This window comes from Aspergillus versicolor (assembly GCF_001890125.1).
Source record: "Aspergillus versicolor CBS 583.65 unplaced genomic scaffold ASPVEscaffold_1, whole genome shotgun sequence".
Taxonomy (NCBI): Eukaryota; Fungi; Ascomycota; class Eurotiomycetes; order Eurotiales; family Aspergillaceae; genus Aspergillus; species Aspergillus versicolor.
Window position 1 is genome coordinate 438,880 of NW_024467524.1, and position 25,656 is coordinate 464,535.

The following is a 25,656-nucleotide window of genomic DNA, read 5'->3' on the forward strand; positions in this document are numbered from 1 at the left end:
ATGACGCATCTATGAATGTCGTGCTATCGTATCTGGTCAAAATTCTTCACGGAATAATCCACTCCAATGCTTATCTTTACTGGGAGCGGGTGGTGCCCTGGTCCCTTGTAGAAGCCCTAGTATAGCGTACACATTCCATCCTATAAATTCGAGGACTATTTCCTAACAGACTTTCTCTCTCCTCAAGTCTCGATTCCTTGTTACTAGGCCTCCTATTCTCAGGATTCCCACCCGGTATAGACCTTCTTATACCCCTCACTCTAAAACTAGACCTAACTAACAAATCTAAGACTCCATTTACCACCAATATGCGCAACTCAATCCCCCTCATCTGCCTCGCAGCCATCCCTCTAGTATCAGCCTGCACATTCTCCTTCCAGACCTCGCAAAACAAAGTGAACTTCGGCGGCAGCAACACTGTGAAATGCGAGCTGTTCGCCTACACAAGCGACGATCCCGATCAGTACAGTGACGACCCAGACGCAACCACCGAGATCAAGTGCGCCGGCGGCTGCGGCACATTGAACATCAACGGCAAGGACTGGGAGGGCTGCATTGAGGGTATCAATGACCTGGAACTGTCCGGTACTGCCACTATCAAAGAGGGCGAATCGACTACCACTGTTTGGCCTGGTGGCCAGTCGAGCTCCCAGGCTGATACTAACCCGTTGGCGTCTGGGAGATACCACTTCTTCTGGTTGAACAACGTTGAGTGCTAGGGAATCGAATGGTGCTCTGGTATCTTTGTATCTAGCCTTACTTCTGTTAAGAGCATGGTGTTCTGCTTCGGTTTACTTACGCCTGGTGGAGCTCTTTTTGGTTGCGCAGGTAAGGTTCGGCTATACAACTGTTCTCAGCCTAGTAACGCTCCGTCGACTAAGTACTAGGAGTTTATGATTTAAAAGTGTGTAAGTACATTGAGAGCACTCGTGGATGAAATATTCGGTGATTAGTATGTACTATATGCGAGGTATAGCTCCTCAAAACATGTATCCTCTAATGTCCAGGTCAAGCCGTGATTCGTGACAAACCGCAAATAATCAAACACTGACACCATATTCCAGTAGGTCTGTACATCAAGACTGCAAAAGGCCCCCAAAGTGCAAAAAACCATGCCAATAGTAATGCTCCAAATCCTGGAGCGCCAACCAACGGACTACCAATATCAAACCAACGCCAATGTTGATCCTAACGCCAAAGCCCGGATTTTGATGCCACCCTCAAATATCCGTGGACTGCGGATCCATTCCCATGAACACTTTGTACAAACGTCGACTTGCCGCAGGACCGATACGGGAATCCGTAACAGCGCCATTCTTATTTGCTGATTTCTATGCATAGATAAGTTAGATGAAAAGGATCCTTAAGGGTTATAGAATAGGAAGGAGAGATACCTTGACATCTTCTAGCATCCCCGGCCCAGCTCTCCGCATCCCCCTCACCAAATCGACAACGGTGGGGTGCTGATGAGCTACTCCGTACGCCATCGATGCTGTAACTCGACTGACCTCTTGGAGCATGCGAATGTAGGAATCGAATGCATCCTCTCCCGGCTTTACCTGGCCACTTTCCATGCAGAAGGCAGAATCGTTATCCTCCATGCGTTCGCGGCGGTAAGGGATGGTTGAAATGTGTTCCGTGAAGACCTTAATCCATTCTGCAGTCTCTGCTGGCGCTGCAATTTGATGGATGAGACAGTCGTGCGTGACTTGAAGGTTGAGAAGCGCATCTTCGATTGTATCATCGTCGATTTGTGGGACGGAGTCAGATTTGGTTGATTTCTTGCGGCGCGATTGAGTGGATGTGGATGCTGTTGTTGACGACCCTTGGGCTTCCTCAAGATTGCGGCGGAATTCCGCTTGATATGCCCGGTTTCGCGCGTTTGCACTCTTGCGCATCCATGCTGTAAGGCCCTCAATGAGATAGATTACTGTGCAGCGTGGATGAGCACTTTTCAAGCGGAGAATGTGCGCCTCCAGGTCACTCGGCGCATCTGGTCTGTCAAGGTCAACAGACGACGCTGCCATTTCGACAAACTCCTGCGCCGTTAAGAAGCATAAAACATGTTCTTCTTCGCGGATATGGAGTTCACACGGCTCCCAGTAGCCGAGGGCCTTGTTGTACGTGGCCTTCGTCTTTCGCCGCCATTTGATGAGATTTTGGAACGAACTGTCAAAGAAGGAATGTTCCACCCCAAGCGCCCGCATATACTCTAGTGCCTGGTTGCCGATATTGGTTTCCTTGAATGACGAAGAAAGGTCGATTATCATCTCCGGCGTGGAATTCTTTTTTTCGACCTTGAGTTTATTCACATCCGCTATTTCAGCAGCGAGCTGTTTGTCTTTCGCCTTCTCGTCCCTCATTTTCTGCTTCCGCTCCTTTTCCAGCTGCTTTTCGCGGTCACGCTGCGCTTTGGCTGCCTCTCTCTCCTTTGCTTTTGCCTCCTTGTCTGCGGTTGCTGGTTTAGTTGTTGTAGCTTTCTTCGGCTTGCGGCCACCCCGAGGCTCAGGCAGTTCATCAGGATCAAGCAGTTCTTCGCTACCACCCCGACGTCCACGCGATTTCTGTTTTGTAAGTGCTCTAGCATCAGAAGCATCGTCCTTTGCGTGTTCCTTAAGGTTTGCTAGTAAACTTGCTGTCCTACCAGATAATTCTGAGCGCAACCCGGGCACCACAACTTCCGTCTCTGGGATATTGAATAACTCGCTAGGGTCTGGAACGTTGAATGGGTCACTGGACTGATCAATATCGTCCTCCCAAGGATATTTGCGACTCTGCGGACCACCGCCACCAAGAGCAGTGCCATTGTCACTATCATCGTCAATCTGTATTCCCCCCGACTTCGTAGTAGCTCGTTGGTTATTCCCTTTCCTTTTCTCCGGGGACGCATTCTGCCGAGCCGGTTGGGGGGCAGAAGACGTGAAAACAATCGGATCGGAGTCTAGCGTGAAGACCGGCCGCTTAGACTGAGCATTTGAAGGTCCATCGGAAGAGGGCACAATCTCATCGGAGAAAACGAAATGACTCCGGTTCGGCGGGGGCAGAAAATTGTCATTACCGCGGGGTGACTTGGTCGCCGTGTCAATCTCCGGGGTTAATCGTCTCCGTTTGGCCGGGTTATCGAGGTTCTCTACACCATCGTTGGTAAATTGTGCAAGATCAAGGTCAATGTCGTCCGACAAGAGCGGGATCGAGAACGCATCGGCGGGTGCAGGTGGGCTGGAGCGAAATCGTCTAATGGAGGAAGAAGGCTCGCGGAGGTTTTGGGGAGGCGGAGGGGTCGATGAAATGAGGTTGATGACCTCTGGCGGCATCCTGCTGGCTCACTCCGGACGAACGAGGGGCGAGGATAGCGATAACAACACCAGACAGCCGCGATAGATGGAAGATTCACGTGGCGCGTCTCCGTCCTTCGCGAAATCACGTGGGTAAACCTTCCTCTTTCGTCATGTTTCCTAATTAGGAAAACAGTCAACTTTCGGTACTTCAGGTACAGAAATAGATATTATTGTCATCAACTCGAAATTTCGGAGAAACTCTACTATGGTACTCACCAGATAAAGTCTATCCCGTGAATATTGGCGAGATATTCCAATCCAGGTATCAGGTGATGGGTAAATTGGGTTACGAAAGTTTGATGCGGATTCGGAGGGGCGAACAACAGCAGCTTTTCATCCGATTCCTGGACAAGATGCTCAAATGGGAGCCCAGGGAGGTAGAATTCACAAGGTACTATTGGATGATCCTTGGTTACGGTCAATCTGGCCAACCTGATTGCTCGTTGGCAGGCGTGAAATCTTCGGGTTCAGGCTGCGGTGAACATGGCAAGCCGATATCTTGAATTTTACATTCCTCAGCCTTATCATATCAATCCAGCCGATCAGGATACTTCCTTCCCCCCGTTGCGCGGTAAAATACCGGCATTCTCAAACGAGCGGAACGTTTCAATCCAACTCTCGTAGGTGTCATCATACCGATTCCACCCAAACTTCCTCGCCTTGGTGATAGAGCTAACCGTGGGCCAGGCCTTACCGATGGCCCAGTCAAAGAACCCCCAGGTACCCCAGTTGAAGGCTTCCGGGTTACCGCCGTGCTTCCGGCAGAGTTCCTCCCACACGGGCTTCTTGTCAGCTGCCCACTCTCCCATTTTGAATTCATTATCAGTCTGGGTTCCGGCTTCACCTGTTGCACCGAATTTGGTTGTTTCTGGAACCTGAAACCCGTATTGCATTAGTTTATAGCGAACGGGTATTGTCAAGGCAGAACCTTGCTTTCCAGTGAGGATAGGGTATTGAGGGTTATCCTACCTCTAAGCCGAAATAACTCCCAATCTTGGGGAAGAAATACCGCCAGACGAATGTATCTCCGTTGACATGGTTGAAGGCCTCATTGGCCGCCGCTGGAGTCGTGGTCGCCCAAACACTGAGATCGGCAAGACTAGGTGCATACGAATTGTCGTCAGGGCAGGTATAGAAAAACTGATTCCCAGGGAAGCGCGGGAATTCTCCCGTTTCTCGGCAGATGAGAAAATACAATGCCAGCGTGAGAGCTTCGGACATCCCGTTCCCTGAAATGGTAAATGCGTTAACTCCGTGCTCATATAGAGGTAGAGAGAGACTGACCCCCTGGTGTGAACCCTATAATCGCATTCGGCCTGATAATGTTGTACGTCCAATTTCTGTCCTTCTGCATCGCGAACATAAAGTCCTCCTGAGGGTAGTAGAAGTTCTCTCCCTTATCATCGTACCGTGGGTGTTCCTCGCTGCATGGCTGCTTCACGGGGCCCAGGTGCGCTCCGTAGTGCTGGGTTTTCTTAGCAAAAGCCGGTGTGCAAGTATAGCCATTACAAGACTAACCTTCCCACCAGTTTGAAGACACACACTTTGAAGAGTATTCCTTGCAACTTGATCAATTGCCGTAAGGAAGTTCTCGAATAGCGGTACATTCAAGTCCTTCAGGCGTGCGAAATTGTCGGTATGCACATATGAAGTATAGTAAGCGTGTGTCACATCATGGCAATAAGGAGCCATTTTTGAGATGATTGCCTCAACAGGCTCGAGAAAGTCCAATGCGATGAACTCCACTCTCGGATCCTGCCAATACCCCTTGAGGGGGCTGCGGGAGGAGATAATGATCTTTGACCTATACAGAGTCAACCCAAATTGAAGCCAGATAAAACGGAGAGTCCAATATGGCTATCCTTGAATTATACTAAGAATTCATATACTAACCATTCTGCCTTGGGTGTGCGAATTAAATGCTCCACGATAGCATTTCCGCTAATTCCGTTCGCACCAGTGACGAAGGCGACCTTGGGTTTGGTAGAGGACATCTTTGACGGAAGGTCAATAGCAAGTAAGCTGTGGAAGGATACTTTGCTCTTGGAGAAGAATTTCAGAGTGGACTCATACGTATTTATGGCCTTGTTGATCATGATACTTTGTTATGTACCACTGCCCCTCCTTCCAAATACATCGGGCTGCCGAGTCAGTCCATTTCCCGAAATGCCGAAATCGCGAAACGCCGTTCCCGATGTCTCGGATGTAGTCAACATCAATACAGATATACCTATCAAGAAGTACTGTGCCGTGAATTTTTGTTAAGGGTTACATGAATCACTACGTCGTCAACCAGCCATTATGAAATGCGGCGTCAAGAAGGCCTTGGACCCAATCCATATAAGCCCCATGCGTATGTGGTCGAAGGTTGTCTCGCGCTTCTTCTCCGCTCCTTTCTACATGAAACCCAGATAGATAATCAATATGAGCTTAAGTGGAGACCTGAACTAACCATTAACACAGTAGTATGATACAAGCCTTTCAGGCCCAGGTTAGCTTTACTTTCTGACTGTGACGGTGCACGTCATAGAATGGTAAATGCCTAAGCCGTTTATTATCTGAGTATATGGATGACATGGGAAGGCGAGTAATATGCTAGAAGAGAAGGGAAATGGCTCAGAGATGCGGCCTGGCTCTGTTGGGCCAAGGCACCTGACAGTCCAGGCGATGGTTTTCCAGTGAAGACGGCATGTATCATCACTACGAGCTACCCTCTAACCATGACCATCAACCATGCGTTTTATTTCCTACACCCTATTTCTCAAAACTTACTTTTCAGAGGACTACAGGCTGCAATGTCTCCATCCACAGGAGAAAGTATGACAACAGGCAGCTCAGTGGTTTGCAACGAAGCTGTCATAAACCCAGTATCACACAAACAGCAAAACGGTGCAGCTGGGCATAAACCTAGGGGATGAGATTTGTGTGGATTCTCACTTGTTCTTTTCAGTCTTCTGTGTATTTATGAGAGCAGCTCCTATACACTTCCCTATCCCGTTGCTCGAGTGAAGGTGAGGGAGAGCAATATCTTGGTATGGACTATGGGCTGACCTACCGGATGCAGTATCCGATTGCTTTGGGCGAGCGGCGAGTCATCTGTTTCCTGGCTATCATTATGCTAAGAAGAGTTTTGGGCTATATTAGACATTTAGATTAAAGAGAAGAGGCTGCTGCTTGCAGCTTCCAGACCATCAACTACATTTGCCTACAGTAGTAGGAGACGTGGATTTTGCATTGTGTATATTTCACCTGATATATATCGGTGCACCGTGCAGACGGCGATCACAGTTCGTTGAGGTTTCCAACAATGAACTGAACGTGCTCGAGCACGTCCTGGAGATCGTGAAGATGATCCTATCGTGAGAGCCTGACTCGTCACTCGTATTCAGTCTTCGGTGGATCGCTGGTCCATATACACATGCGCAGGCGATCGACATTCTACAAGATTTCGGCATAACGGCGGAGAAATAGTACAACAGACCGCGTCTTTTGAATTTTCTGTTCGGGGAAAAGGACCCTGTACTATTGGAACTGGCCGGCGAGATCCGCGCGCGTATTTGATCGTAATACCGCACTTGACCTTTTTTCCCCGCGCGATCAACGGTGAAGTGTTGCATCTCTTAAGTCCGAACTGAAATCTGAACGTTGAACTGCTGAAGAGGGTAAGAGACTCAGAGGCAGAGGTGAGGTGCGACTCCACTTCTGTAAAGTTCCGAGTTGGAAGCTAGACTCCGAAGGGAAACTCTGGTTTACTCGTGGGTAGCCTGGCAGTGAACGTTGATGGCAGTCGCACCGAAACCTAAGTTGATCTTTTACCACGATGCGAATTTCCTGCGTGGGTGAAGATCGGCTGCTAGGCCGCCGCGTGGAGAATAGCTCGACTCGGTAGTGTCGGAGGAGGGACTCTTTCGAATTTCGAGGCCTCGAGTTCCATATTTTAAGCGGAATAATCTCGGCTGGGATTTTACACCGTTGAACAATCCTGGTTTACGAACGATTAAGGAGCGAACCTTCAGTGTCCAAAGTCCAAAGGTGAAACAAGCATGGACCAATATAGAATGGTGAATTGAATGGGCCGATCGATAAAGCCTCGCCGTAATCGGTTGCACATGTGGCGCGCTGAGCCTTGACAGCTCTCTCCGTGATCTGGGATATTTCGATCGACTTGGGCTGTCTCGTGTGAGACTGGTCTAGTGCGCCTCGAGTCTCGGCGTTCAACGGTTTTCGCGGACACTTGGGAGGAAGCGCTAGAGCGTCCCAGGATGACGAATTCAGGTTTAAACTTGCTTGGTCTGGTCGAATTCTCTCTGCATGTTGTTCGACGGATGAATTTTCTCGTTAGTTCTTCTCTGGAGGAAAATATTTCGCCTGGACGAATCACGAATGAGATATTCGGAGTATTATTATCGCTGATTCAAAGATGAGCGACGAACTTCCCCTTTTCGTATCTTGGTCAGCGATCGACACCCTGACCATTCATTCACAAGGGGATTGGGCAAGAATTTTCCATGTGCCTTCTGCAATTGGAAGTCGCAGGAAAAGCATGCAGCGATGCCCTAGTATCTTCGGGGTCGATGTGGGTTTTACTGCCCTTGTGAAATGCAAGGCGAGGGGGTCCAGTACTGGTTCAGTCCTCGCTCGATATCTTGGATGGATGGATCCCGCACGATCTGGTGGACGGGCCAAGTATTAATGTATCGAGTCTACGAGTTGACCCAGACTCTGGTCGATGCGCTCACGATGAGAGCGACTGAAATTGCGGAATGCTGGCAAGCTGAGTGACACTGACGGGACGGAATTATGGAACTCGCGGGACCATCGATGAACCATGCTGGTGATGGTCAGTCCAGGCCCCTAACTAAGTCTTGTGGTCCCTTGAAAGGCTCCACGGTCCTTTGAGGATGGCAGGATAATTGCTTCTGTGGAGGTCCACATCTTTAATTCTCGTTGTTCAGTGAATCGATTGGCTCGTTGAAGAAATTGACCACGAGCACACCGCTTGAATGGGCAAAAGGAAGGTCGCTGCAGTAGGCGCAACTTTGAAATCGTGGTTCCTTTGTAGCTTGAGTCTCCTGCGGGGGGCGACCATGATTGAAAAACCATGAATCCTGACCCATCGAACAGTTTGTCGACGCGCGACCCGCAGTTGCAAGGTTGCACGATCCAGTCAAGCTTCGGGCGGCAGAGAGGCCTGGGCGCGGGAGTTGGGTTGAGATTTGAGAAGGAAGCCCGGGGCAGGTCCTCATTTCGCTTGATCATTTATTCGTAACGCGCCGTCTTCCTGTCAGTTGGAGTTCTTTCCTTGTTCGTCGGCCGTGGGAAGAGCTTCAGTTGAGGGTTCACGTCGACGGCGGATGAGTTTGTGAGAGGAAATTGGGGGTGTTTCACCTGGCTGGATCCGGTATAGACTGGCTGTGATTCTGTACAGACAAGCACTCGACACTCACAGTTGAAGCAGAGACTACACCGGCTTATCGTGATATATCGATGCCCTTGTCAGCGAATTATTGAGTCGCTGCAATAATTTGCCCCTGGCAGAGTTCATTCCCCAAATAGAAGAATAACGCGTGCCTTGGTTCCTGAGACTGGCCGTTTGGTTCCCCAACCTGCGATCCCAGGAACCGTGGGACGCTCCGGTTCAGGCCGCGTGGAAGAGTATTGGGCGATGGTTCAGGGGAATGAACAACAAGAAGTCCCGGGAAATGTGCATATGCAGTCGCTATTTACGAATATGGTTTCACTTCTTTGTCGAAGAACGCCCGTGAACCGTTGGAGATATTAAAATAGGATATTAAAATAGGATCACCGTTGACACAACGGCTGAGATAACGATATCCAAGACAATATCCAAGTCGAGGCCCAGGCCGGCGGTGCTTTGCTCCTGGCATTGTACTGAGTTTAATTATCCTTAAATCGACAGACAACTCCGTAGAATCCGAGGCAGGCATAAATGGATGGCCTCCTCAGAGACGCAACTGCAAGAGTCCAGCGCGAGACTCAGAGCGACAGGCCATTCGCTGCGGGCGAGTTAATTAACTTTAGTGGTTCAGGAGACCGTCCCAGTCCCTCAGGCCGATGGATCCCCAGACCTGTCAACACTCAACTTTCTTTCTCTGTCGTTCTCTCGCCCTCTCCTTTTCTTGAAGGCGCGCCCCTTTGCTTTCCTCCTCAGCCTCTTTCCTCCACGATACCGCTCCTGTGCGTATACCCTCCCCTCCTCCCTCTTCCATCCACTCACAGACGGTCCATGATCTCCGGTACACGGCCCTCCCCCCAGGACCCCTGACATTGACCGGGCCTGTGCATCCCCAACTTTTTCTTTGTCGCCTTTTCTCTTTGCCAAATTCCTGAGCTGTCGCAGACGCTGCGAAAAGTTTGAAAGCAACTCTAACCATTGACTTCTCCCACCAGGTAGTTCACCGACCACGGCGCTGGCCTGATTTCCGCTCTGGAATAATCAGGAGATTTGTTCCCATCGCAAATCGTGTCGCAGGTGGCCAATTCTTGCGATTTTCACAATCTCTCTCTAGAGGCACCGTTTTATCGTGAATCGCCAACGACGCATTTCGTTTGACAAGCGATCGATCGCTGATGACTTCCTTCTCTCTCATTCTTTGACCGATAATCGACCCACTCACCGCATCGATTCCGACCCCATCAATCTGCGGTTCGCATATATACAGGAAAGGTCATGACGGCCTCGCCGCCAGCGTCGCCCACGGGGCCGGGCCCCCAGAGACCTTATAGCGCCTTAATGCGCACCCCGCGGAGCAACAGCCGCTTGAGTATGAGCAGTAAACATGGGGGGAGCCGGGCGTCTGATGAGGATGGAAAAACCGCGGTCAAAGTTGGTGCGTTTACCATCTAAGCTTCTGTGGAATGCCACAAGAGCTGTCATTTCCCCGCTTAGACAAACATTCTCGCTCCTGTACTGACCCAGTCGCAGCCGTCCGTGTCCGTCCTCCGCTGAAGCCCACCGACCCCGGCTACGAATTGATCCCGCAGCGTTTCCAACGTTCCATGGCCCATGTCACGTCGCCGACAAGCTTAGCCGTCGATGTACCACAGGGTCGTAAGCTCTTCGTTTTTGATCGCGTTTTCGCCGAAACTATCGAACAGGAGGGCGTCTGGGAGTATCTTAGCGACAGCGTCGGTTCCTTCCTGCAAGGGTACAATGTCTCCATTTTGGCTTACGGCCAGTCTGGTGCCGGTAAATCCTACACAATGGGAACCTCAGGCCCAAATGAGCAGAACGACACTTCGGCGATGGGTGAGTTTGCTAGTTCGCATTTTATATGAAAAGTGCAAATCGCTGATGACAATAGGTATTATCCCGCGTGCCGCTCAACTTCTATTCGAGAAACTAGAAGGCCCCAAACATTCTCGCAACAGTTCCACCGGTCTCCGTACGCCATCCCGATATTCAGTTAGCTCTGCATCAAGCTTTGGAAAACAAAGCCTTGATAAGAATTGGCAGTTGAAAGCTACCTACGTCGNGGTATGAATGCCCACTGGATATATGCCTTGAGGGACACTAATTTTCTCTAGATTTACAACGAACAATTGAGAGATCTGCTCCTTCCAGACTCCGTCCCCTCGTCAGATCGGAGTGCCGTCACCATCCGCGAAGACACCAAGGGCCGCATTATCCTGACCGGCTTACACCAAGTAAACATCAACTCTTTTGAGGATCTTATCGGGGCTTTGAATTTCGGTTCGTCCATTCGACAGACCGACTCTACCGCAATCAACGCCAAATCTTCGCGATCTCATGCAGTCTTCAGTTTGAACCTTGTCCAGCGAAAGTCTGGCAGCGGTGGAACGTCACAAAAGGACAAGCGCATGTCCATGCCGGTCGAGATGCCCTCTGGTGGCGATCAGTCCGTAACAGTCGACAGCAAGCTCCACTTTGTCGATTTGGCCGGAAGTGAGCGTTTGAAAAACACCGGAGCTTCCGGTGAGCGTGCCCGCGAAGGTATTTCGATTAACGCTGGTCTTGCTGCTCTGGGGAAGGTCATCTCGCAACTATCCTCTCGCCAAGCTGGCTCTCACGTTTCCTACCGTGACTCCAAACTTACTCGACTGCTTCAGGACTCGCTGGGTGGAAACGCTTACACATACATGATTGCGTGCGTTACCCCTGCAGAATTCCATCTCAGTGAAACCTTGAACACAGTCCAGTATGCACAGAGAGCGAGAGCGATCCAAAGCAAACCTCGTATACAGCAGGTTGCCGATGAAGGCGACAAGCATGCAGTGATTGAGAGACTCAAGGCCGAGGTTGCCTTTTTGCGGCAACAACTGCGCAATGCGGAGGATAATGAACGACGAACTGTCGCTCCCCAGGAACGCGCTGAACGCCAGAATGAACGTGAAATTGAGCTCCAAAACCAACTTCTCGATGTCCAGGAGGGTTATAACGCACTAAGCCAACGCCATGCCAAGCTAATCTCTGAGCTTGCGAGGGATTCGCAGCAGACTCCAGCTAATGGCGAGAATGGTGACGTGGAATCCGCTGTGGGTGATTCTGTTGAGAGGCTTAAGCGATCACACTCATTCGCGGAATCGGTTGAACAAGTTGTTCTAGAGTACGAAAAGACTATCCAGAGTCTCGAGTCTTCGCTTTCAAACACCCGGACTTCCTTGTCCACAACGGAAAGTACTCTCCTCGAACGTGAGACCAAATGTGCCTACGTTGAAACGGTCAACACTCAGCTCCAGACCCGCATCCAGAAACTTTTGGACCGAGAGTCTAGCACGGAAACCTATCTCCATGAACTAGAGTCTAAGCTCGACGGCCAAACCTCTGGCGAAGAGCAACATGCCGCGATAGTACAAGAACTGCGCAAAGAGATCAGCCGCTGTCGCGATAGTGAGGCCAGTTGTGAAGATTATATATCCACCTTGGAAGAGCGCCTAGCCGAGGCCGACCAAGACATGGAACTTATGCAACGCGAGATTGACCGTCTGGAGCACGTTGTTGATCGTCAACGAAGCCTCGGCAAACTGGACACTCTCCTTCACGAGTTGGACAACATCCAAGGCAAGAAAGAGGACGAGACTCAAGCCCAACTCAAGTCGGATATTGCTCCTCCAGGAGCCTACCAACCACGAAAGCGTGGGATGTCTCTTGACGTACTAACCGAGGCCGCTGAAACAGCTATCCCAGATTCCGATGAGGGTCTGGCTGAACCAATCCCCGAGGAAGTCGAGGGCGAGACTGAAGAGGCCGAGTCGACGACAAAGCAAGGTGACTCCGGTCTGAAGGCCCTTGAAAGTGCTACTAGCCGCCTTGAAAACCTTGAGAATGGACATGTCCGGAGCGGATCTTCAAGCCCTACTCAGATGCGGGTTGTTTCCGATAAGTTGGAAACCGTTAGCCAGGAGCTGTTCGACCTACGTATGCAGCACGAGAACACCCTCAATGACTACGAGACCCTTGAGGCCAAGTACGAGGAAGCCTTGAGAACCATGGCGGAACTTCGCCAGGATGCTGCGGATGAGGACCGCCACGCAAACACCCGAAACATCGTCCCGACCACAACTTCTCGTCCCGTTTCTTTTTTAGAGGATACCAAGGCTCCCGCGTCGAAAGCTGGAACACAACACTCGTTCTCGCAATCACTCTCATCGGAATTATCCTTGGCCGGGGAGCCTGTTACTTCGCAAGACTCATATAATGCGAACACGCCGCAAACTACCGTTGATTCTCAAGACGGAACTGTGCCCAACGGAACACACGATGATGAAAATCTACGTAGGCTTATTTTGGATCACCAAGAGAGCGTCAACGTGATGAAACAGAAATACACTGAGCTCGAGGCGGAACACGAGGATACCCTAAGCTTAGTCGAATCCCTCAAGACCCAGCTACAGAGATCGAAATCTACCTCCCCTCCGACAACACCCGGCTTCAATCCTGTCATTCGCCGAAAGACCAGCCAAAGTATCATGTCGAATGTTGACCGAGCTTACCGTTCAATCACCGGCCTGCGCAGTCTCGCAACTGAGGAATTTTCCTCTCGCCCGGATACTATGCAGAACTTCGACCTTCATCTGGATGGTGCGATGCACGAGCTTCATGTCCGCATGGAACGTATCCAGCAACTGGAATCGGAGAACCAGAGCGTGAAGAAGGAGATGGAAATGAAATCCACCATCATTTCAGGTCTTACTCGGGAACGATCCAGTTTGCAGGGCGCCTCTCCGGTTGACAGGGGACTTGTGAACCAACTACGTGACCAGATTGTCCAGCAAGAGAACACACTAAACCAGATGAAGGAAGCCCACGAAATGAGGGAGAAGGTCCTTCTTGAGGAAATTGAGGAACTGAGGGGCATCCTGAAGACCCAGGAAGAAGCAGCCAAGGCGCAGGATGCTCATGTGGAAGAGCAGGAGAAGAAGATCACGAGCCTTGAGGGCGAGCTGACACAATGGCAAGGCAAGCACCAGAACGCCATTGAATCCCTGCAGTCATCGGAGAAGCAACTCCAATCTACCCTGGCGGATCTCAACGGCGCTCTTGCTACAATCGACACTATGCGTTCTGAGAGTGGCACTTCTCGTGAAGTCACTGACAAGGAAGTGGCAGCGACACAACTGGAAAGTGACCGCGCAGAGCAAAACCAGGTTGTGGAAGAGTTAAGACGAAAGGTTGAGGAGCATGAAAGCACGTCCGCCACTCATCTGGCAAAGATTGCTTCTCTTGAGAAGCTGCACGAGGCCCAAAAGGGAGCCACTGAATCTGCGTCAACTTCGACTGAAATCGATGCCCGCCAGACCCGCATTGCCGAGCTAGAGCAAGAGATTGAAAGCCACAAATCCCTTGCTAATTCACACAAGGCGGAATTTGAGTCTTTGCAGACGTCTCATAAGCAAGAGCTGGAAGAGCTGGAGACTCGAACCAAGGCCGCTGCCCAAGGTGAGCATGAATTACGCATCGCCGAGCAAAATAACCAGCACGAAGAGGCTATGGTGGCCTTGCGAACTGAAATTTCTGAGTCACGCGACGAGCTGGCTAAGCTACTTGGCATGGTTTCCAACCTTATCAAGTCTGATGTCACAGCAGACAACCTGGCGGATCAGATCCAAGACATTCTCACCCAGAAGCAGCACTTCTCAGACAAGTATGCCGAACTTATGGGCTCGAATGAAGATCTCCGTAAGCAGATCGAGGCCAGACAAGGAGATGACAACCGTGTGGAAGAGCTCAACAAGGCTGTTTTGGACAAGGATGGCAAGGTCAATGAGCTTGCTTTGCTCGTGGCCACGTTGGAAGACACTCTCCTGCAGAGGGATGAACAGATCAAGAAGAAGGAAGCGCTCGCTGCGGAAGCCCTGGCCGAGAAGCAAAAGAGCGCGCGCCTCGTCGAAGAACTCGAGGACCAGATCACCAACAGCTTCGACCAGCACAACAACCGACTTTCTGTCATTCAACAGGAGCGTGACCAGGCTCTGGAAGACGCCAAGGCTAAGATCGTGACTTACGAGAAGGATATCGAGACTTACCGTGTGCGCATTGAGCAGCTCGAGGTGAGTAGTATAATCCTTACATTATCTGAAAACTTTTACTAACAAAGGCTAGCTTCAAATCAAGAACCAAGACAACTCCCACGACCGCAGCAGCTCTCTCACATCCAACCTCCGCAAGAGCTCTTCGGCGGCGTCTCTTCCTTCGCCCCCGCCTGCTATTCCCCTTCCACCTCTCCCTACAATTGCCGCCGCTACCAACGGCACTTCGTCTCCTCCAAGCTCTCGGCACACTAGCAAGGAGCTGGTCGGCAGCCAGGTTGTCGAGGAACAGGAGGCTCGTATCCGTACTATCGAGAAGCATCTAAATGCTGAGAAGCAACTCACCGCCACTCTGGAGGAGGCTCTGGGCGACCTAGAAGCACAGAGCAACAAGGTCAAGTCCGACTGCGACGCCTGGAAGAAGAAGGCCTGGCAACTGGAGGAAGAGCTAGGCACTATGCGCAAAGAACGCAGCTCTCAACGTCTCTCGCTTCAAGCCGTCGAGGAAGAGAGGAGCGCTCGTCGCGAGGCCGAAGCTGCTCGAGCCCAACTCGAGGAGCGTATGAACGCACTAAACAAAAAGAAGAAGAAGAGCACGCTCAACTGCTTCTAGACACTCCCCTTTACTCATCCTCACATACTACGCCTTTTCTTTATCCTTTCTTCATTTCTTGCCCATGTTGAAACGCGAATTTCAGATCGTCACTGCATCATGAATTAAACGTTGATTCCCCTGTATACCTTCATCTGATACCTTTTTCCTTCACATCTTGTCAATGTTTGAATTGTGCCCACGTTTGAGTTGCTTTCTCCGACCTTGATATTTCATGCGCATTACCCATTTTCATTCAGTACCCCCCTTTTATGACTTCTTCACGACCTTCTTTGCTGAAAGTGTGACTGTTGCAATCAATCACCTGACGCTTGTACATTCTACCCATTATCCTGTATCTGATGTGCTTAAACTTTCTATTGTTTATTGTTTAGGAGCGGCTAGGCACTGCCATCGCTTATAGGATAGCGAATTGTCGTTTTTGTCCCATCTCAAAGCAGTAGAAGTTGAATACCCCCCACTTTATGCTTGAATCTGTACAGCACGGGTGTGAGATAGAAAAGTATTTCGTTTCCCAACCTATAACCTTCATATTATAATTTTAATTTACCTATATCCGAAGTATATTTAGGTTTCGACAATGTATAAAATAGCTGACTCATCACATGACGTCGCGCCCGCCGCGTGTCTTTACTGACAGTAAAGTTGTAGCTCCAGCTCAGCTTCAACAGCCCCTCTTGACACCAGACACCACAACCAACCCAACCAACCCTGTCAACATGGCAGCAAAACAGCCTCCGACCCCCGCAAAGTCAAACATAACAATAATCCACCCAGACCTCGGCATTGGCGGCGCCGAACGCCTTATAATCGACGTCGCCCTCGCCCTGCAGAACACCGGCCACAAAGTCACAATCTACACCTCACACTGCGACAAGTCACACTGCTTCGAGGAGGCGCGGGACGGAACGCTCGATGTCCGTGTGCGTGGGGATAAATACCTCCCAGCCAATGTAGGCGGGCGGTTTGTCGTCCTCTTTGCGATTCTCCGCCAGGTCTGGTTGACGGTGGAGCTTTTGGGGGAACTGGCGGCTGCGCGGACAGATAAGGAAACGGATGAGGTGTTTATCGTCGACCAGGTCCCCGCCTGTGTACCATTACTCAAGACATTCGGCCCGAGTCGATGTTCGGCGAGACAGCGGATTCTGTTCTACTGTCATTTTCCGGATCAGTTGCTGGCGCGGCGGGATGAGGGGGGTTCGTTGCTGCTGAGTGCGTTGAAGAGCGTGTACCGGTATCCGTTTGACTGGTTTGAGGGGTGGGCGGTGGGGGCGGCGGACCGGGTTGTTGCGAACTCGAAGTTTACGAGGGGTGTTGTGGCGGGGGTGTTTGGGGGCAATAGGTTAGGGGATGTACGGGTTGTTTATCCTTGTGTTGATACGGAGAGTGCGGAGGTCATTGAGCGGAGTGAGGGGGAGGGGGAGCAGGCGTTATGGGGTGGGAAGAAGATACTGCTTAGTGTGAATCGGTTTGAGAGGAAGAAGGATCTTGCGCTCGCGATTCGTGCGTACCATGGGCTTGGGGAGGAGAAGAGGCGGGGGACGAGGTTGGTTGTTGCTGGTATGTATACCTGCTTGTTTTTTGAAAGATCCAGTGCTAATGAGAGGTGTTGGCAGGCGGCTACGACCCTCGAATCGTCGAGAACGTCCAATATCACAAAGAATTAGATACGCTTGCGACTTCGCTCGGCCTTCAGACGGCGACTTCTAAAACCGTCCCTTCCGCTCTATCAATCCCGGACTCGGTCGACGTGCTCTTCCTCCCCTCCACCCCGTCCGCATTCCGCGACACCCTCATCTCCCAATCCTCCCTCCTCCTCTACACTCCAATAAACGAACACTTTGGGATTGTCCCGATCGAAGCAATGCGTGCGGGGATCCCCGTCCTCGCATCCAACACCGGTGGTCCGCTGGAAACAATCCTTGAAGGCGAAACGGGCTGGCTCCGCGACGCCACGGATGTCCCGGCATGGACCGCGGTGATGGACAAGGTGCTCTACCAGATGAGCGAAAGCGAGCTAGAGCAGATATCGGCGAAAGCGAAGGATCGAGTGGAAGCGGAGTTCTCGTTACGGGCTATGGGAGAGAAACTTGAAGTAGAGATTGGAGAGATGCTGGGCTCTTCAAGGCGGGCATTTAATGGAGTGCAGCAGCTGTTGCTTTTGCTGGGGATAGTCGGGGTGGGATTCGCGGTTCTTGTTGCTTTGGCTTTGAGATTAGTTGGCTTTGTATAATACCCCTGTAGCATCGCATATGCATTTGCGCATTAGTTCGACATGCATTGAGGCCTTCAAAAGTACCAGCCTGGTCGCGACGTCGAGTTGTCGAGCCCTAGGGCAGTCGGCGCTTAATCAATGGCTGGCAGCCAGTCCTCGCCCACTCGAAACATCACAACTGCAAAGGGTCTGCGCCGCAGGAACCCGGAGACAATACTTGCTTTCTTGGGCACTGACATTTCCAACAGCGGCTATGCAGCAGCTCTCAATGGCCTGCTCTGGTCCCTGAAACAGCCCGCCAATTCAGCCTCGACTGTTCTCATATAACCCCAGCGTCTATACCCCCCGCTCTGCATTTTCCTCTTCTCTTCTCGAAGGAAATTGACATCGTGGAAAGGGGCCTTTTCACGGCCCGGATTATGAAGAAATGCCTGATGTTTTCGTTGCCTGTTTCTATCTGCGTCTGGAGTTTGGTTATTGTCGCACTGTCTCATAATGCATCTGCAGCGGATTCAGACAGGACTTATTTCACGAATCCGCCCTCGTCGACCGATGCAGATGGAATGCCAGATTATGAACTGGGAAGCGTCCAGGAGATCTCATGGACGACGGACCTGGACATCTTCAACATCAGCATCTGGCAGCGCGATCAGGACAGTGGGAATAAAAGCAATGGGGGGAATATCTTCGGTTTGTCCACCAACTCACAGCCATCGGTCTCAAACTAATAGAGGAACAGCCAAAATAAACCCTTCCGAAACAATAAACACTTTCTCCTGGGCCGTCCAAACATACTCACTCGATCTCAACGACTCCTCAATCTTCTTCCTGGCCATAGAAGCCGGTTCGCACAGCTGGACATCCGCAAACTTCATTATCACATCCTCCACCAAATCATCTCCCTCCAGCTCAACCACCCCAATTTCAGATTCAGACTCCCCCACAACAACCGACTCCCCAACATCCCTAACCTCAACCGGCAAAATCGCCCTCGGCCTCGGCGCCGGCATCGGCGCACCACTAATCTGCCTCCTCGCCATCCTCGCCTACTTCCAGTACCGCAGCGCACGAAGAGCATACACACACACCCAAGCGCTCCAAAACCACCCAGACCATCATCATCCTCATCATCATTCACACTCCCAGCAACCGCCACCGGCATGGCGCCACCCGTCCGCCTCGCCGACTATGGACCAACTCACCGTCCCGCCATCGATACTCCCGCCGAAGCAGGTCCCCATGTCTGTCCCGCTGTACAGGAATAGGAGTCTCCCACCGTCGGAGCTCCCGCAGAAATTGGCAAGGCCGGTGTATGAGCCGCCGTGGGAGGTTCATTCGGATTCTGCGGTGGGACATGCTCATGCACAGGCACAGGCACCGGTGGGGTTGGGTGTTGGGGTTGGGGTTGGGAATTGGAGTGAACATACGACGAGGACAGGATATGGTAGAGACTCGAGAGGAGGGACGGGGAATACGAGCGTGCGGTCTTCAGCAGGTCTGGGGATTCCGGAGTTACCCGGGGAGGGCTCTAATTTTATATAATTGCATCGCTTCTATTTATATATATCTACTGCGAAATACGCATGGGGGGTATTGCCTTGTATATATATGTAGATTTTCCCAAACTGATTATCAACTGGGTTATTAGACTGGCTTTAACCATGATCCTATTAAGAGTCTAATCTAGCTAGCTACATACTGTCGCTGTGTTTGTGGTCCAAGAATAAAGTCGATGTCCTTTTCATACAACTCGGTCGTGATTATAAACAATTTGCCATAACGGTCGAGCTTCATTCCGTTTCGCTGCATTCTTTTGGCGAACTTGCAGAAATTGTTTACCATGTTCATAACAGACTCTCCCTCCAATCCCTGCAGCCAGTATGCTTTGAAGCGATTCAGTACACCTATAATATCGGAAAGAAACACGATCTCCGCCATTGGTTTCGGTGTTGCAGGGCTCTGACAGTTGACAGGCATGTCGCGCAAGACTGTCAACTCTCGCACTGCTATCTCCACCTCACACTCGCCTTTTGAACGATGTTGTGCTAGCCACCAAGACAAATCACTGCGAATCATACCGAGCCGTCTCTTCGCCTCTGCAACACATTTCGCCCGCCGTTGAGAAACCGCCTTGGCCAAAGAAATGGTACGACTATCGAGATACATTGAGAAATGATCCTCTTTCTGCGAGTCATAGACGTCAAACTCAGTGCTGAGCATGGTGAGAGCATCGTGATAAAGCAGCCTCGACTTTGTGTCCTCCGCTATCTTAAGATAACTCAAGCTAAGACCCGGATCCCGCATATCAAGCCAAAACTCACTACACACGATGTTGGGTAAAAGCCAATCGAGATATGGGCCCATCCATGAAGGACAGGAAAACTGGGCTGCTAGGTCATACAAATTCCGGAGATTTTCCAGCGATTGAATCGGCACGACGAGTCTATACGCAGCCCGTAGCCACATCTCGAGGCAATGTACCTCCTGTTGGGTTGGAGGATCCAAACCCGTTGGACTAGCATTTGCTATGTTGGTATCGACGATACCAAGATGCCTGCTGGATGGATTGGCAAGGTCCTTCTTTGCAACAAACCGGAAGCGATGTAGAGCTGGGTCCTGGTGATCTAGGGGGTTGGGAGCATGTCGACTCAGATTTTGCACCAGGTCTGCGATTTTGCTAAAATGGACTGCGAAGATATAGCCGCCAGCTTCGATCAATGTGTCTGGTTGGGATCCGTCAGTCGAGACAAAGCATGCCATTCTCTCGTCGGTCCGAGGCTCTGGCGGTGGAAGATACCATAGAGGTAGCTGGAACGGGACTGATACTCTCATTGATTTGAATAAGGAATATTAATATAAAAGTGAAGGGGTGTTGAATTTGAAAGTTGAAGCTGGATCGTAATGGAATTCTGGAAGAAATGGCCGCATGGTGGTTGCTCCTGCTATTCTCGCCTGCCCTAGACATATTCTACGCAAGTGGGACTGGCGCTCAGTAGAATTTCTTGATTTGGATTCAAAAGTTAAACCGTATTTTATAAAGCCTGAGCTCGTTCTATCCTTGAATTCCAACATGATTGACCCAGTGCCTCATCTGATCTTATCTGATCGACCTTCGATGACAGAATCGATGCTCATTGGTCGCTTGTCTGTCAGGGTCCATTCTTAATTTCTATTCTGGCCCACAATATGGCAGTATTTCTTCAATACTCACAGAACAAGAGAGATAGGCCCGGAATTACATCAGAGAGAGATATGTTTTATCATTCAAGATGACTATGACGCGAAATATGTATAGTTAGTGATTTTATATGGAAAAGCAACCCCCAAAATATCCAAAACATACTAGTATGAGAGTTACAAATCCTCCCTTGAGTCGTCAACAGTCAGGGGACCATTCTTCACCATAATAGTGAGAACCTCGTAAAGAACATCAGCCGCAGCCATAGTCGTCAGCTCAGCATTCGTGTCATAAGCAGGCGCAACCTCAACAATATCCGCACTGATCAAGTTCAGTCCCTCGAGTCCGCGGATAATCGTGCGAATCTCACGAGTCGACCAGCCGCCAGTTTCAGGGGTGCCAGTTCCAGGGGCAAAGGCCGGGTCAATAGAGTCGATGTCGATGGAAAGGTAGATTGGGTTGTCGGTGCCGACTCTGTCCCGGATCTTCTTGATAATTCCATCGGTTCCGATTGTGTCGATTTCGCGGGCTTCGACAATCTCGAAGCCGACGTAGCCATCGTTGTCATAGTCTGAGGGGCCAGATAGAGTGGTGCGGATGCCGGCGTGGATGTTGGTGTCGTTCCTCAGGAGGCCTTCCATGGCAGCGTGGTAAAAGTAGGTTCCGTGATTGATGGATGCAACCTCGCTTGGTGAGCCACCAAACACTTTTGGCTTCCAGGTGTCCCTATATCAATGTCAGTAGACATTCTTTGTAACAGTGTTGTTAACTAACAGATGACTGTCGAAGTGGATGACAGTGACTGGGCCGTATGCCTTGTTGATACTGCGCAGCAACGGCAGCGTAATGGTGTGGTCACCTCCAAGGGTAATGATACGTGGAAGTGTCTTGCCAGCCCGAGAGACACCGGCATCGCTGGAGCTGGTATAGGGCTTGCGCATCAACAAGCTGTTATGGCCCTGCTCGATCTGCTTGATAGCCCAGGCATTGTCGAATCTGTCAAAAGTCAGTTCCGCAACAACCAACAACCCTATTTACCCCAGGGCATCTTACGAAGTAACTGGGATATCACCACAATCCAAAACTCTCAGCTCATCGCTGAACGGGTTCGCCTCCAGCGGCACATTGTAACCACCACTGAAAGCCAATTTGCGTGAGCCTTTACACTGTAAGCAGAGCCCGGGAGAACAAACTAGAGATTGAGGCGACGAGAACCTTGCCTGATGCCGTTTGGTCCGAACCTAGCACCTGGTCTGTAGGAAGTGCCAGTGTCGAATGGGGCACCTGCGGCAGTTAGCACGGCCATAAGGTAAGCTTCAATTAAAATTGTAACATACCAAGGAAGGCAATGTCGAATTTCTCTTCCTCGCTGGCGAGACATGGAAAGTACGGAAGACGCCCGAACGTTGAGATACCAGAGAAGACAGAGTCGGCCTGGCTGGTTAGTATGTGATAGTTCGTAGAGGGCATATACTTACCTGAGTGCCGCCATCGCCTGGGAGTGTGTTGTACCACAACTTCTGCAGTGGGCCTGTAAGAGGTGTCTGGTGGCCGCCGTGGGCAGATACCGCTGCTGAAAAGGCAAAGAGGGCCGTAATTGAGAGAAACATGACTGTATAAGGAGAGTGCACGAGGGGAGAGATGGAGTTTGAAGGTTGAACTGAGGGACGACCGCTTATGTATGTTGTCGTCCTCTTCCCCTCAACACAACTCTCACTTCTCGCCCTCGACGACTACTCGCAACAGCCAATCTCTTTAGGTAATTGAATGGACTCGCTTGGTTGAAGATTCAGTGGTATCTTAATTCCAGCCCACAAACCCACAGTACTAACTAACATTCACAAGACAAACAGAGCGCCGAGTTCGGATCCTCTTCTCCTCCGGCCTTCTCGATCGAGGCGATATTTTGAGTTAAATCGCAGATGGGGTTCTTGATAAATCTTGCGATAGGTTTGATGATGCACCTGAGAGACAATACTTCCTTCAACTTCCAAATCAGAACAATGAAAGGAGATCCATGAAATCCATGAATGGATAAGCGCATGCTGAATACAGTACTTTCTGATAAGGAATGACGAGAACTGATAAGAAGGCATATCCAATGATACAACGACCGCCAAACCGATGTACAAAAAAGGAAGGCCGGGGGAGAAGGACAAGACTTGGAAAGTGGGCAAACAGAGCTTCCCCAGTTTCCACACAAGGCCCACCAGCAACCAACAGCGACGAGGTCTCTTATCGCACCAATGACATGAGGGGATGCTTTCTATCTCAAGTCCTCAAAATTCTACTCATCTATGAAATCATCTTCTCCTTCTCATCTCCATCTTGGTGATTTCGCCAGTTATCCAGGCCGCGGAGAAATACTGGTCTGAGTTGCCTGATAACGGCTTGGTCATGGTTCATTCTTCTCTATCCGCCTTCCTGTCCGAGCTACTCGAGAGATTTAGTTGAATTGGTAAATCTCCAAACACACAATTCTTGGTTCTGCCTCAATATTCTAGCCTACAGTCGTGGCACCATTCAGTTGTTTCCGTCTTCCATCCGCAGGAAAGCCTTATCGACCTCCTTATTCCAGTTGCTAAGAACCACAACCATCCACTCCAAGGCCCCCACCAAGTACAGCGCGATACACTGCCCAACCCACAACCCCTTCAGTCCCCAGCCATGGAACGCAAGCCAGATACCTAGAGGCAACGCACCGCAGTAGTAGCTGACCAGATTCACCAACGCACCAATATGCTGCCGGCCCATTCCTCTTAGACTCCCGCCACAACTCCCATTCAAGCCATCGGCAATCTGGAACAGAGCCACATACGGCAACACCTCAGCCGTGAGGCGAACAACGCGCTCATCAGAGTTGAAGATTTTGGCGAAATCATGCCGCGTCCCCATTAGCACGGCCAGGACTACCCCACCAAGAACCATACTGAGACAGGCAGCGACATTGGCTGCTCTCGCAGCACCCACTGTATTCCTTGATCCAAGCAAGTTTCCCACCCTCGCAGACGTGGCGACACCTACTCCAAAGGGGATCGTGTTCAGTACTTGATCGGCAGTCATAATGACGCTCTGGGCAGCGAGCGGGATGGTCCCTAGGCGGCCTGCGGCAAGGGCGACGATTTCAAAGGCCCACCATTCGGTGCCGACATGGACGATGCCGAGAAATGCAAGGCGGGCAAAGGTGCGTAAGTTCTGGAGGGCCTCTCTTGTCCATCCACCCCAGCATTCAGAACCGGCAATGAAGCGCGCATACAGAACCAACAGGGCGAATGAGAGCCAGTACGAGATGCCGAGGGCAAATGGGGCACCCAGCAGATCCATGTGAAAAATGTAGCAGAAAAGGTAGGTGAGAAGCGCATTGAGCGGAGAGGTAATCAAAAGGACGTACGTCCCAGGCCGCATGATACCTACAATCATCAGCCAATAGCACGGTGGAACTTGGATCCTGCGCAAACAACAAAAAGCATACCTTGGGCCTGCAGATACTTCTTCATGAGCTCGAAATAGATGTACCCCAGCCCACCGGGAATAAGGCAAGTCAGGAAACGGGCACTGTCCCTGGAGAGATCAGGGTCCTGTCCCAGGGCCAGAAATACCGGCTCTGCACACGCCCAGAGAACGGCAACCGGTAGGTAAAACAAGCTCAGGACGAAGAACCCGCGTTGCAGTAAGATCCCAAGGTCGTGCTTATTCGCACTGCCCGTGAATGATGAAGATGCTAAGGTGTCCACCGCGGTCGTGCCTCCCAACGCAATCATCCACGCCGTGATCATGGCGAACATAAGCGAGAAAGCACTGGTTGCGAGATGCTCAGGGGAGATTCGTCCGACAATTAAAACAGAGATGGTCTGAAGACTGTTCTGAAGAGAGTAGGCCAGTATAACGGGAACACAGCTTTTGAGCAGCCACCAAAACTCGGAGAGAATGGCTCTCCTGTTCTCTTGCTTGTCATCGCATTGGGCTTCCGGAGATATAAAATCCCAGCAGTCCTCGGTGTCAGTCGGCCTGGATAGCAGAGAAGTATACTCGGTGGGATTGTCGTCGGGTGAACCGTCGCGAGAAGTACGCAGAGAGTCATACATCTTGCAGGAATAAAAACAACAACGAGGAGGAAATAGGGGAAGGTTTCCTGCAGTTATATTCTGTCTCTACTCATAAGGTACTCATGTCATACATCACACTCTGTAGCTCATACTTTCCCCAAATAACCGAAGCATCCACGCAAAGCAGCAGATTCCATATACAATGTGGGCCCATCCAGCACACGCAGTAGCTCGTACACCATACCCCACCGATAGCCAAAAATCTGTAAGACCAGGTATCAAAGCCCTCCGAGATCGCAGCTGTCCCATCGCTTATCAGTTCTCAATCTATTTACCCAAACAGGCATAGAGAGTTCCGGGATGAAGTATGAAATGGCGCGTTTCGGGGTCGCTGTTATCGGGTCGCAATCATCGATTTGAATCATTATCATTTCGTGAATAATGGCAATTGAGATTATGAGTGTTGAGAGGAGGAGCTTTGCCGTGGAAATTTTGAGGACTGTGAAGAGGACGAGGAGGGTTGGGCCGATCATTGTGGGAGAGACGGAGATCAGGGCAGTTGCAGTGGTGATATGAGACTGGTGATAATGGGATGGCTAGTGCATTTATAGCTTAAACAGATTATGTTGGGGGCTTTTTAGTCTAGCGGTATATCATCTTATTGGGTTATGCATGAATAATCGTGCTATCGACTGTTTAGAATGTCTATACTATAGCCATACATTATTTCCATTCTCAGGATGCGATAAGAGATA

General features: G+C 50.6%; 9 protein-coding genes across 9 annotated transcripts; 4 read left to right on the forward strand and 5 right to left on the reverse strand.

Annotated features, from left to right (window-relative positions):
• Positions 1 to 308: 308 nt before the first annotated feature.
• On the forward strand, positions 309 to 719 carry ASPVEDRAFT_77717 (uncharacterized protein; the record flags this gene model as incomplete). Its single annotated transcript, XM_040816436.1, has 1 exon — positions 309 to 719. The coding sequence occupies one exon, from the start codon at positions 309 to 311 to the stop codon at positions 717 to 719; it is 411 nt and encodes a 136-aa protein (XP_040661703.1).
• A 147-nt stretch (positions 720 to 866) lies between these two features.
• On the reverse strand, positions 867 to 3,445 carry ASPVEDRAFT_35252 (uncharacterized protein). The gene is made up of 2 exons (XM_040810955.1): positions 1,395 to 3,445; positions 867 to 1,331 (listed from the first exon to the last, which is right to left on the reverse strand). Exons 1-2 carry the CDS (start codon positions 3,312 to 3,314, stop codon positions 1,221 to 1,223), a joined length of 2,031 nt encoding a protein of 676 aa, XP_040661704.1. The 5' UTR covers positions 3,315 to 3,445; the 3' UTR covers positions 867 to 1,220.
• Positions 3,446 to 3,609: 164 nt separating this feature from the next.
• ASPVEDRAFT_35254 (SDR family oxidoreductase) lies at positions 3,610 to 5,422 on the reverse strand. The gene is made up of 5 exons (XM_040810956.1): positions 5,232 to 5,422; positions 4,857 to 5,142; positions 4,623 to 4,803; positions 4,308 to 4,567; positions 3,610 to 4,213 (listed from the first exon to the last, which is right to left on the reverse strand). Exons 1-5 carry the CDS (start codon positions 5,330 to 5,332, stop codon positions 3,881 to 3,883), a joined length of 1,161 nt encoding a protein of 386 aa, XP_040661705.1. The 5' UTR covers positions 5,333 to 5,422; the 3' UTR covers positions 3,610 to 3,880.
• Positions 5,423 to 10,138: 4,716 nt separating this feature from the next.
• Positions 10,139 to 15,462, forward strand: ASPVEDRAFT_48229 (kinesin family protein; the record flags this gene model as incomplete). The annotated part of the gene is made up of 5 exons (XM_040813969.1): positions 10,139 to 10,193; positions 10,279 to 10,608; positions 10,664 to 10,836; positions 10,887 to 14,870; positions 14,923 to 15,462. 5 exons carry the CDS (start codon positions 10,139 to 10,141, stop codon positions 15,460 to 15,462), a joined length of 5,082 nt encoding a protein of 1,693 aa, XP_040661706.1.
• A 719-nt stretch (positions 15,463 to 16,181) lies between these two features.
• On the forward strand, positions 16,182 to 17,695 carry ASPVEDRAFT_22976 (GDP-Man:Man(1)GlcNAc(2)-PP-dolichol alpha-1,3-mannosyltransferase; the record flags this gene model as incomplete). Its single annotated transcript, XM_040809512.1, has 2 exons — positions 16,182 to 17,022; positions 17,079 to 17,695. The coding sequence occupies 2 exons, from the start codon at positions 16,182 to 16,184 to the stop codon at positions 17,693 to 17,695; spliced, it is 1,458 nt and encodes a 485-aa protein (XP_040661707.1).
• Positions 17,696 to 17,896: 201 nt separating this feature from the next.
• Positions 17,897 to 19,290, forward strand: ASPVEDRAFT_210508 (uncharacterized protein). Its single transcript, XM_040809450.1, has 2 exons — positions 17,897 to 18,367; positions 18,417 to 19,290. Exons 1-2 carry the CDS (start codon positions 18,097 to 18,099, stop codon positions 19,217 to 19,219), a joined length of 1,074 nt encoding a protein of 357 aa, XP_040661708.1. The 5' UTR covers positions 17,897 to 18,096; the 3' UTR covers positions 19,220 to 19,290.
• ASPVEDRAFT_210439 (uncharacterized protein) lies at positions 19,290 to 20,600 on the reverse strand. The gene has a single exon (XM_040809449.1). It carries the CDS (start codon positions 20,507 to 20,509, stop codon positions 19,361 to 19,363), a length of 1,149 nt encoding a protein of 382 aa, XP_040661709.1. The 5' UTR covers positions 20,510 to 20,600; the 3' UTR covers positions 19,290 to 19,360.
• A 290-nt stretch (positions 20,601 to 20,890) lies between these two features.
• Positions 20,891 to 22,579, reverse strand: ASPVEDRAFT_210794 (agmatinase). The gene is made up of 6 exons (XM_040809452.1): positions 22,334 to 22,579; positions 22,193 to 22,289; positions 22,049 to 22,139; positions 21,909 to 21,992; positions 21,630 to 21,851; positions 20,891 to 21,581 (listed from the first exon to the last, which is right to left on the reverse strand). The coding sequence occupies exons 1-6, from the start codon at positions 22,463 to 22,465 to the stop codon at positions 21,032 to 21,034; spliced, it is 1,176 nt and encodes a 391-aa protein (XP_040661710.1). The 5' UTR covers positions 22,466 to 22,579; the 3' UTR covers positions 20,891 to 21,031.
• A 799-nt stretch (positions 22,580 to 23,378) lies between these two features.
• On the reverse strand, positions 23,379 to 25,434 carry ASPVEDRAFT_22980 (MATE family efflux transporter; the record flags this gene model as incomplete). Its single annotated transcript, XM_040809514.1, has 4 exons — positions 23,379 to 24,265; positions 24,328 to 24,940; positions 25,054 to 25,164; positions 25,237 to 25,434. The coding sequence occupies 4 exons, from the start codon at positions 25,432 to 25,434 to the stop codon at positions 23,379 to 23,381; spliced, it is 1,809 nt and encodes a 602-aa protein (XP_040661711.1).
• Between the last annotated feature and the right edge of the window lie 222 nt (positions 25,435 to 25,656).

Coding starts and splice junctions, on each gene's coding strand:
- ASPVEDRAFT_210794 (XM_040809452.1), bottom strand. CDS start 22,465: ATGTTTCTCTCAATTACGGCCCTCTTTGCCTTTTCAGCAGCGGTATCT. Junction 22,140..22,192: donor ATTCGACATTGCCTTCCTTG/GTATGTTACAAT, acceptor TAACTGCCGCAG/GTGCCCCATTCGACACTGGC. Junction 21,993..22,048: donor TCTCGTCGCCTCAATCTCTA/GTTTGTTCTCCC, acceptor ATTGGCTTTCAG/TGGTGGTTACAATGTGCCGC.
- ASPVEDRAFT_35254 (XM_040810956.1), bottom strand. CDS start 5,332: ATGTCCTCTACCAAACCCAAGGTCGCCTTCGTCACTGGTGCGAACGGA. Junction 4,804..4,856: donor GTCTTCAAACTGGTGGGAAG/GTTAGTCTTGTA, acceptor AAGAAAACCCAG/CACTACGGAGCGCACCTGGG. Junction 4,568..4,622: donor TATAGGGTTCACACCAGGGG/GTCAGTCTCTCT, acceptor TTACCATTTCAG/GGAACGGGATGTCCGAAGCT.
- ASPVEDRAFT_35252 (XM_040810955.1), bottom strand. CDS start 3,314: ATGCCGCCAGAGGTCATCAACCTCATTTCATCGACCCCTCCGCCTCCC. Junction 1,332..1,394: donor GGATGCTAGAAGATGTCAAG/GTATCTCTCCTT, acceptor ATCTATGCATAG/AAATCAGCAAATAAGAATGG.
- ASPVEDRAFT_210439 (XM_040809449.1), bottom strand. CDS start 20,509: ATGAGAGTATCAGTCCCGTTCCAGCTACCTCTATGGTATCTTCCACCG.
- ASPVEDRAFT_210508 (XM_040809450.1), top strand. CDS start 18,097: ATGAAGAAATGCCTGATGTTTTCGTTGCCTGTTTCTATCTGCGTCTGG. Junction 18,368..18,416: donor CAATGGGGGGAATATCTTCG/GTTTGTCCACCA, acceptor ATAGAGGAACAG/CCAAAATAAACCCTTCCGAA.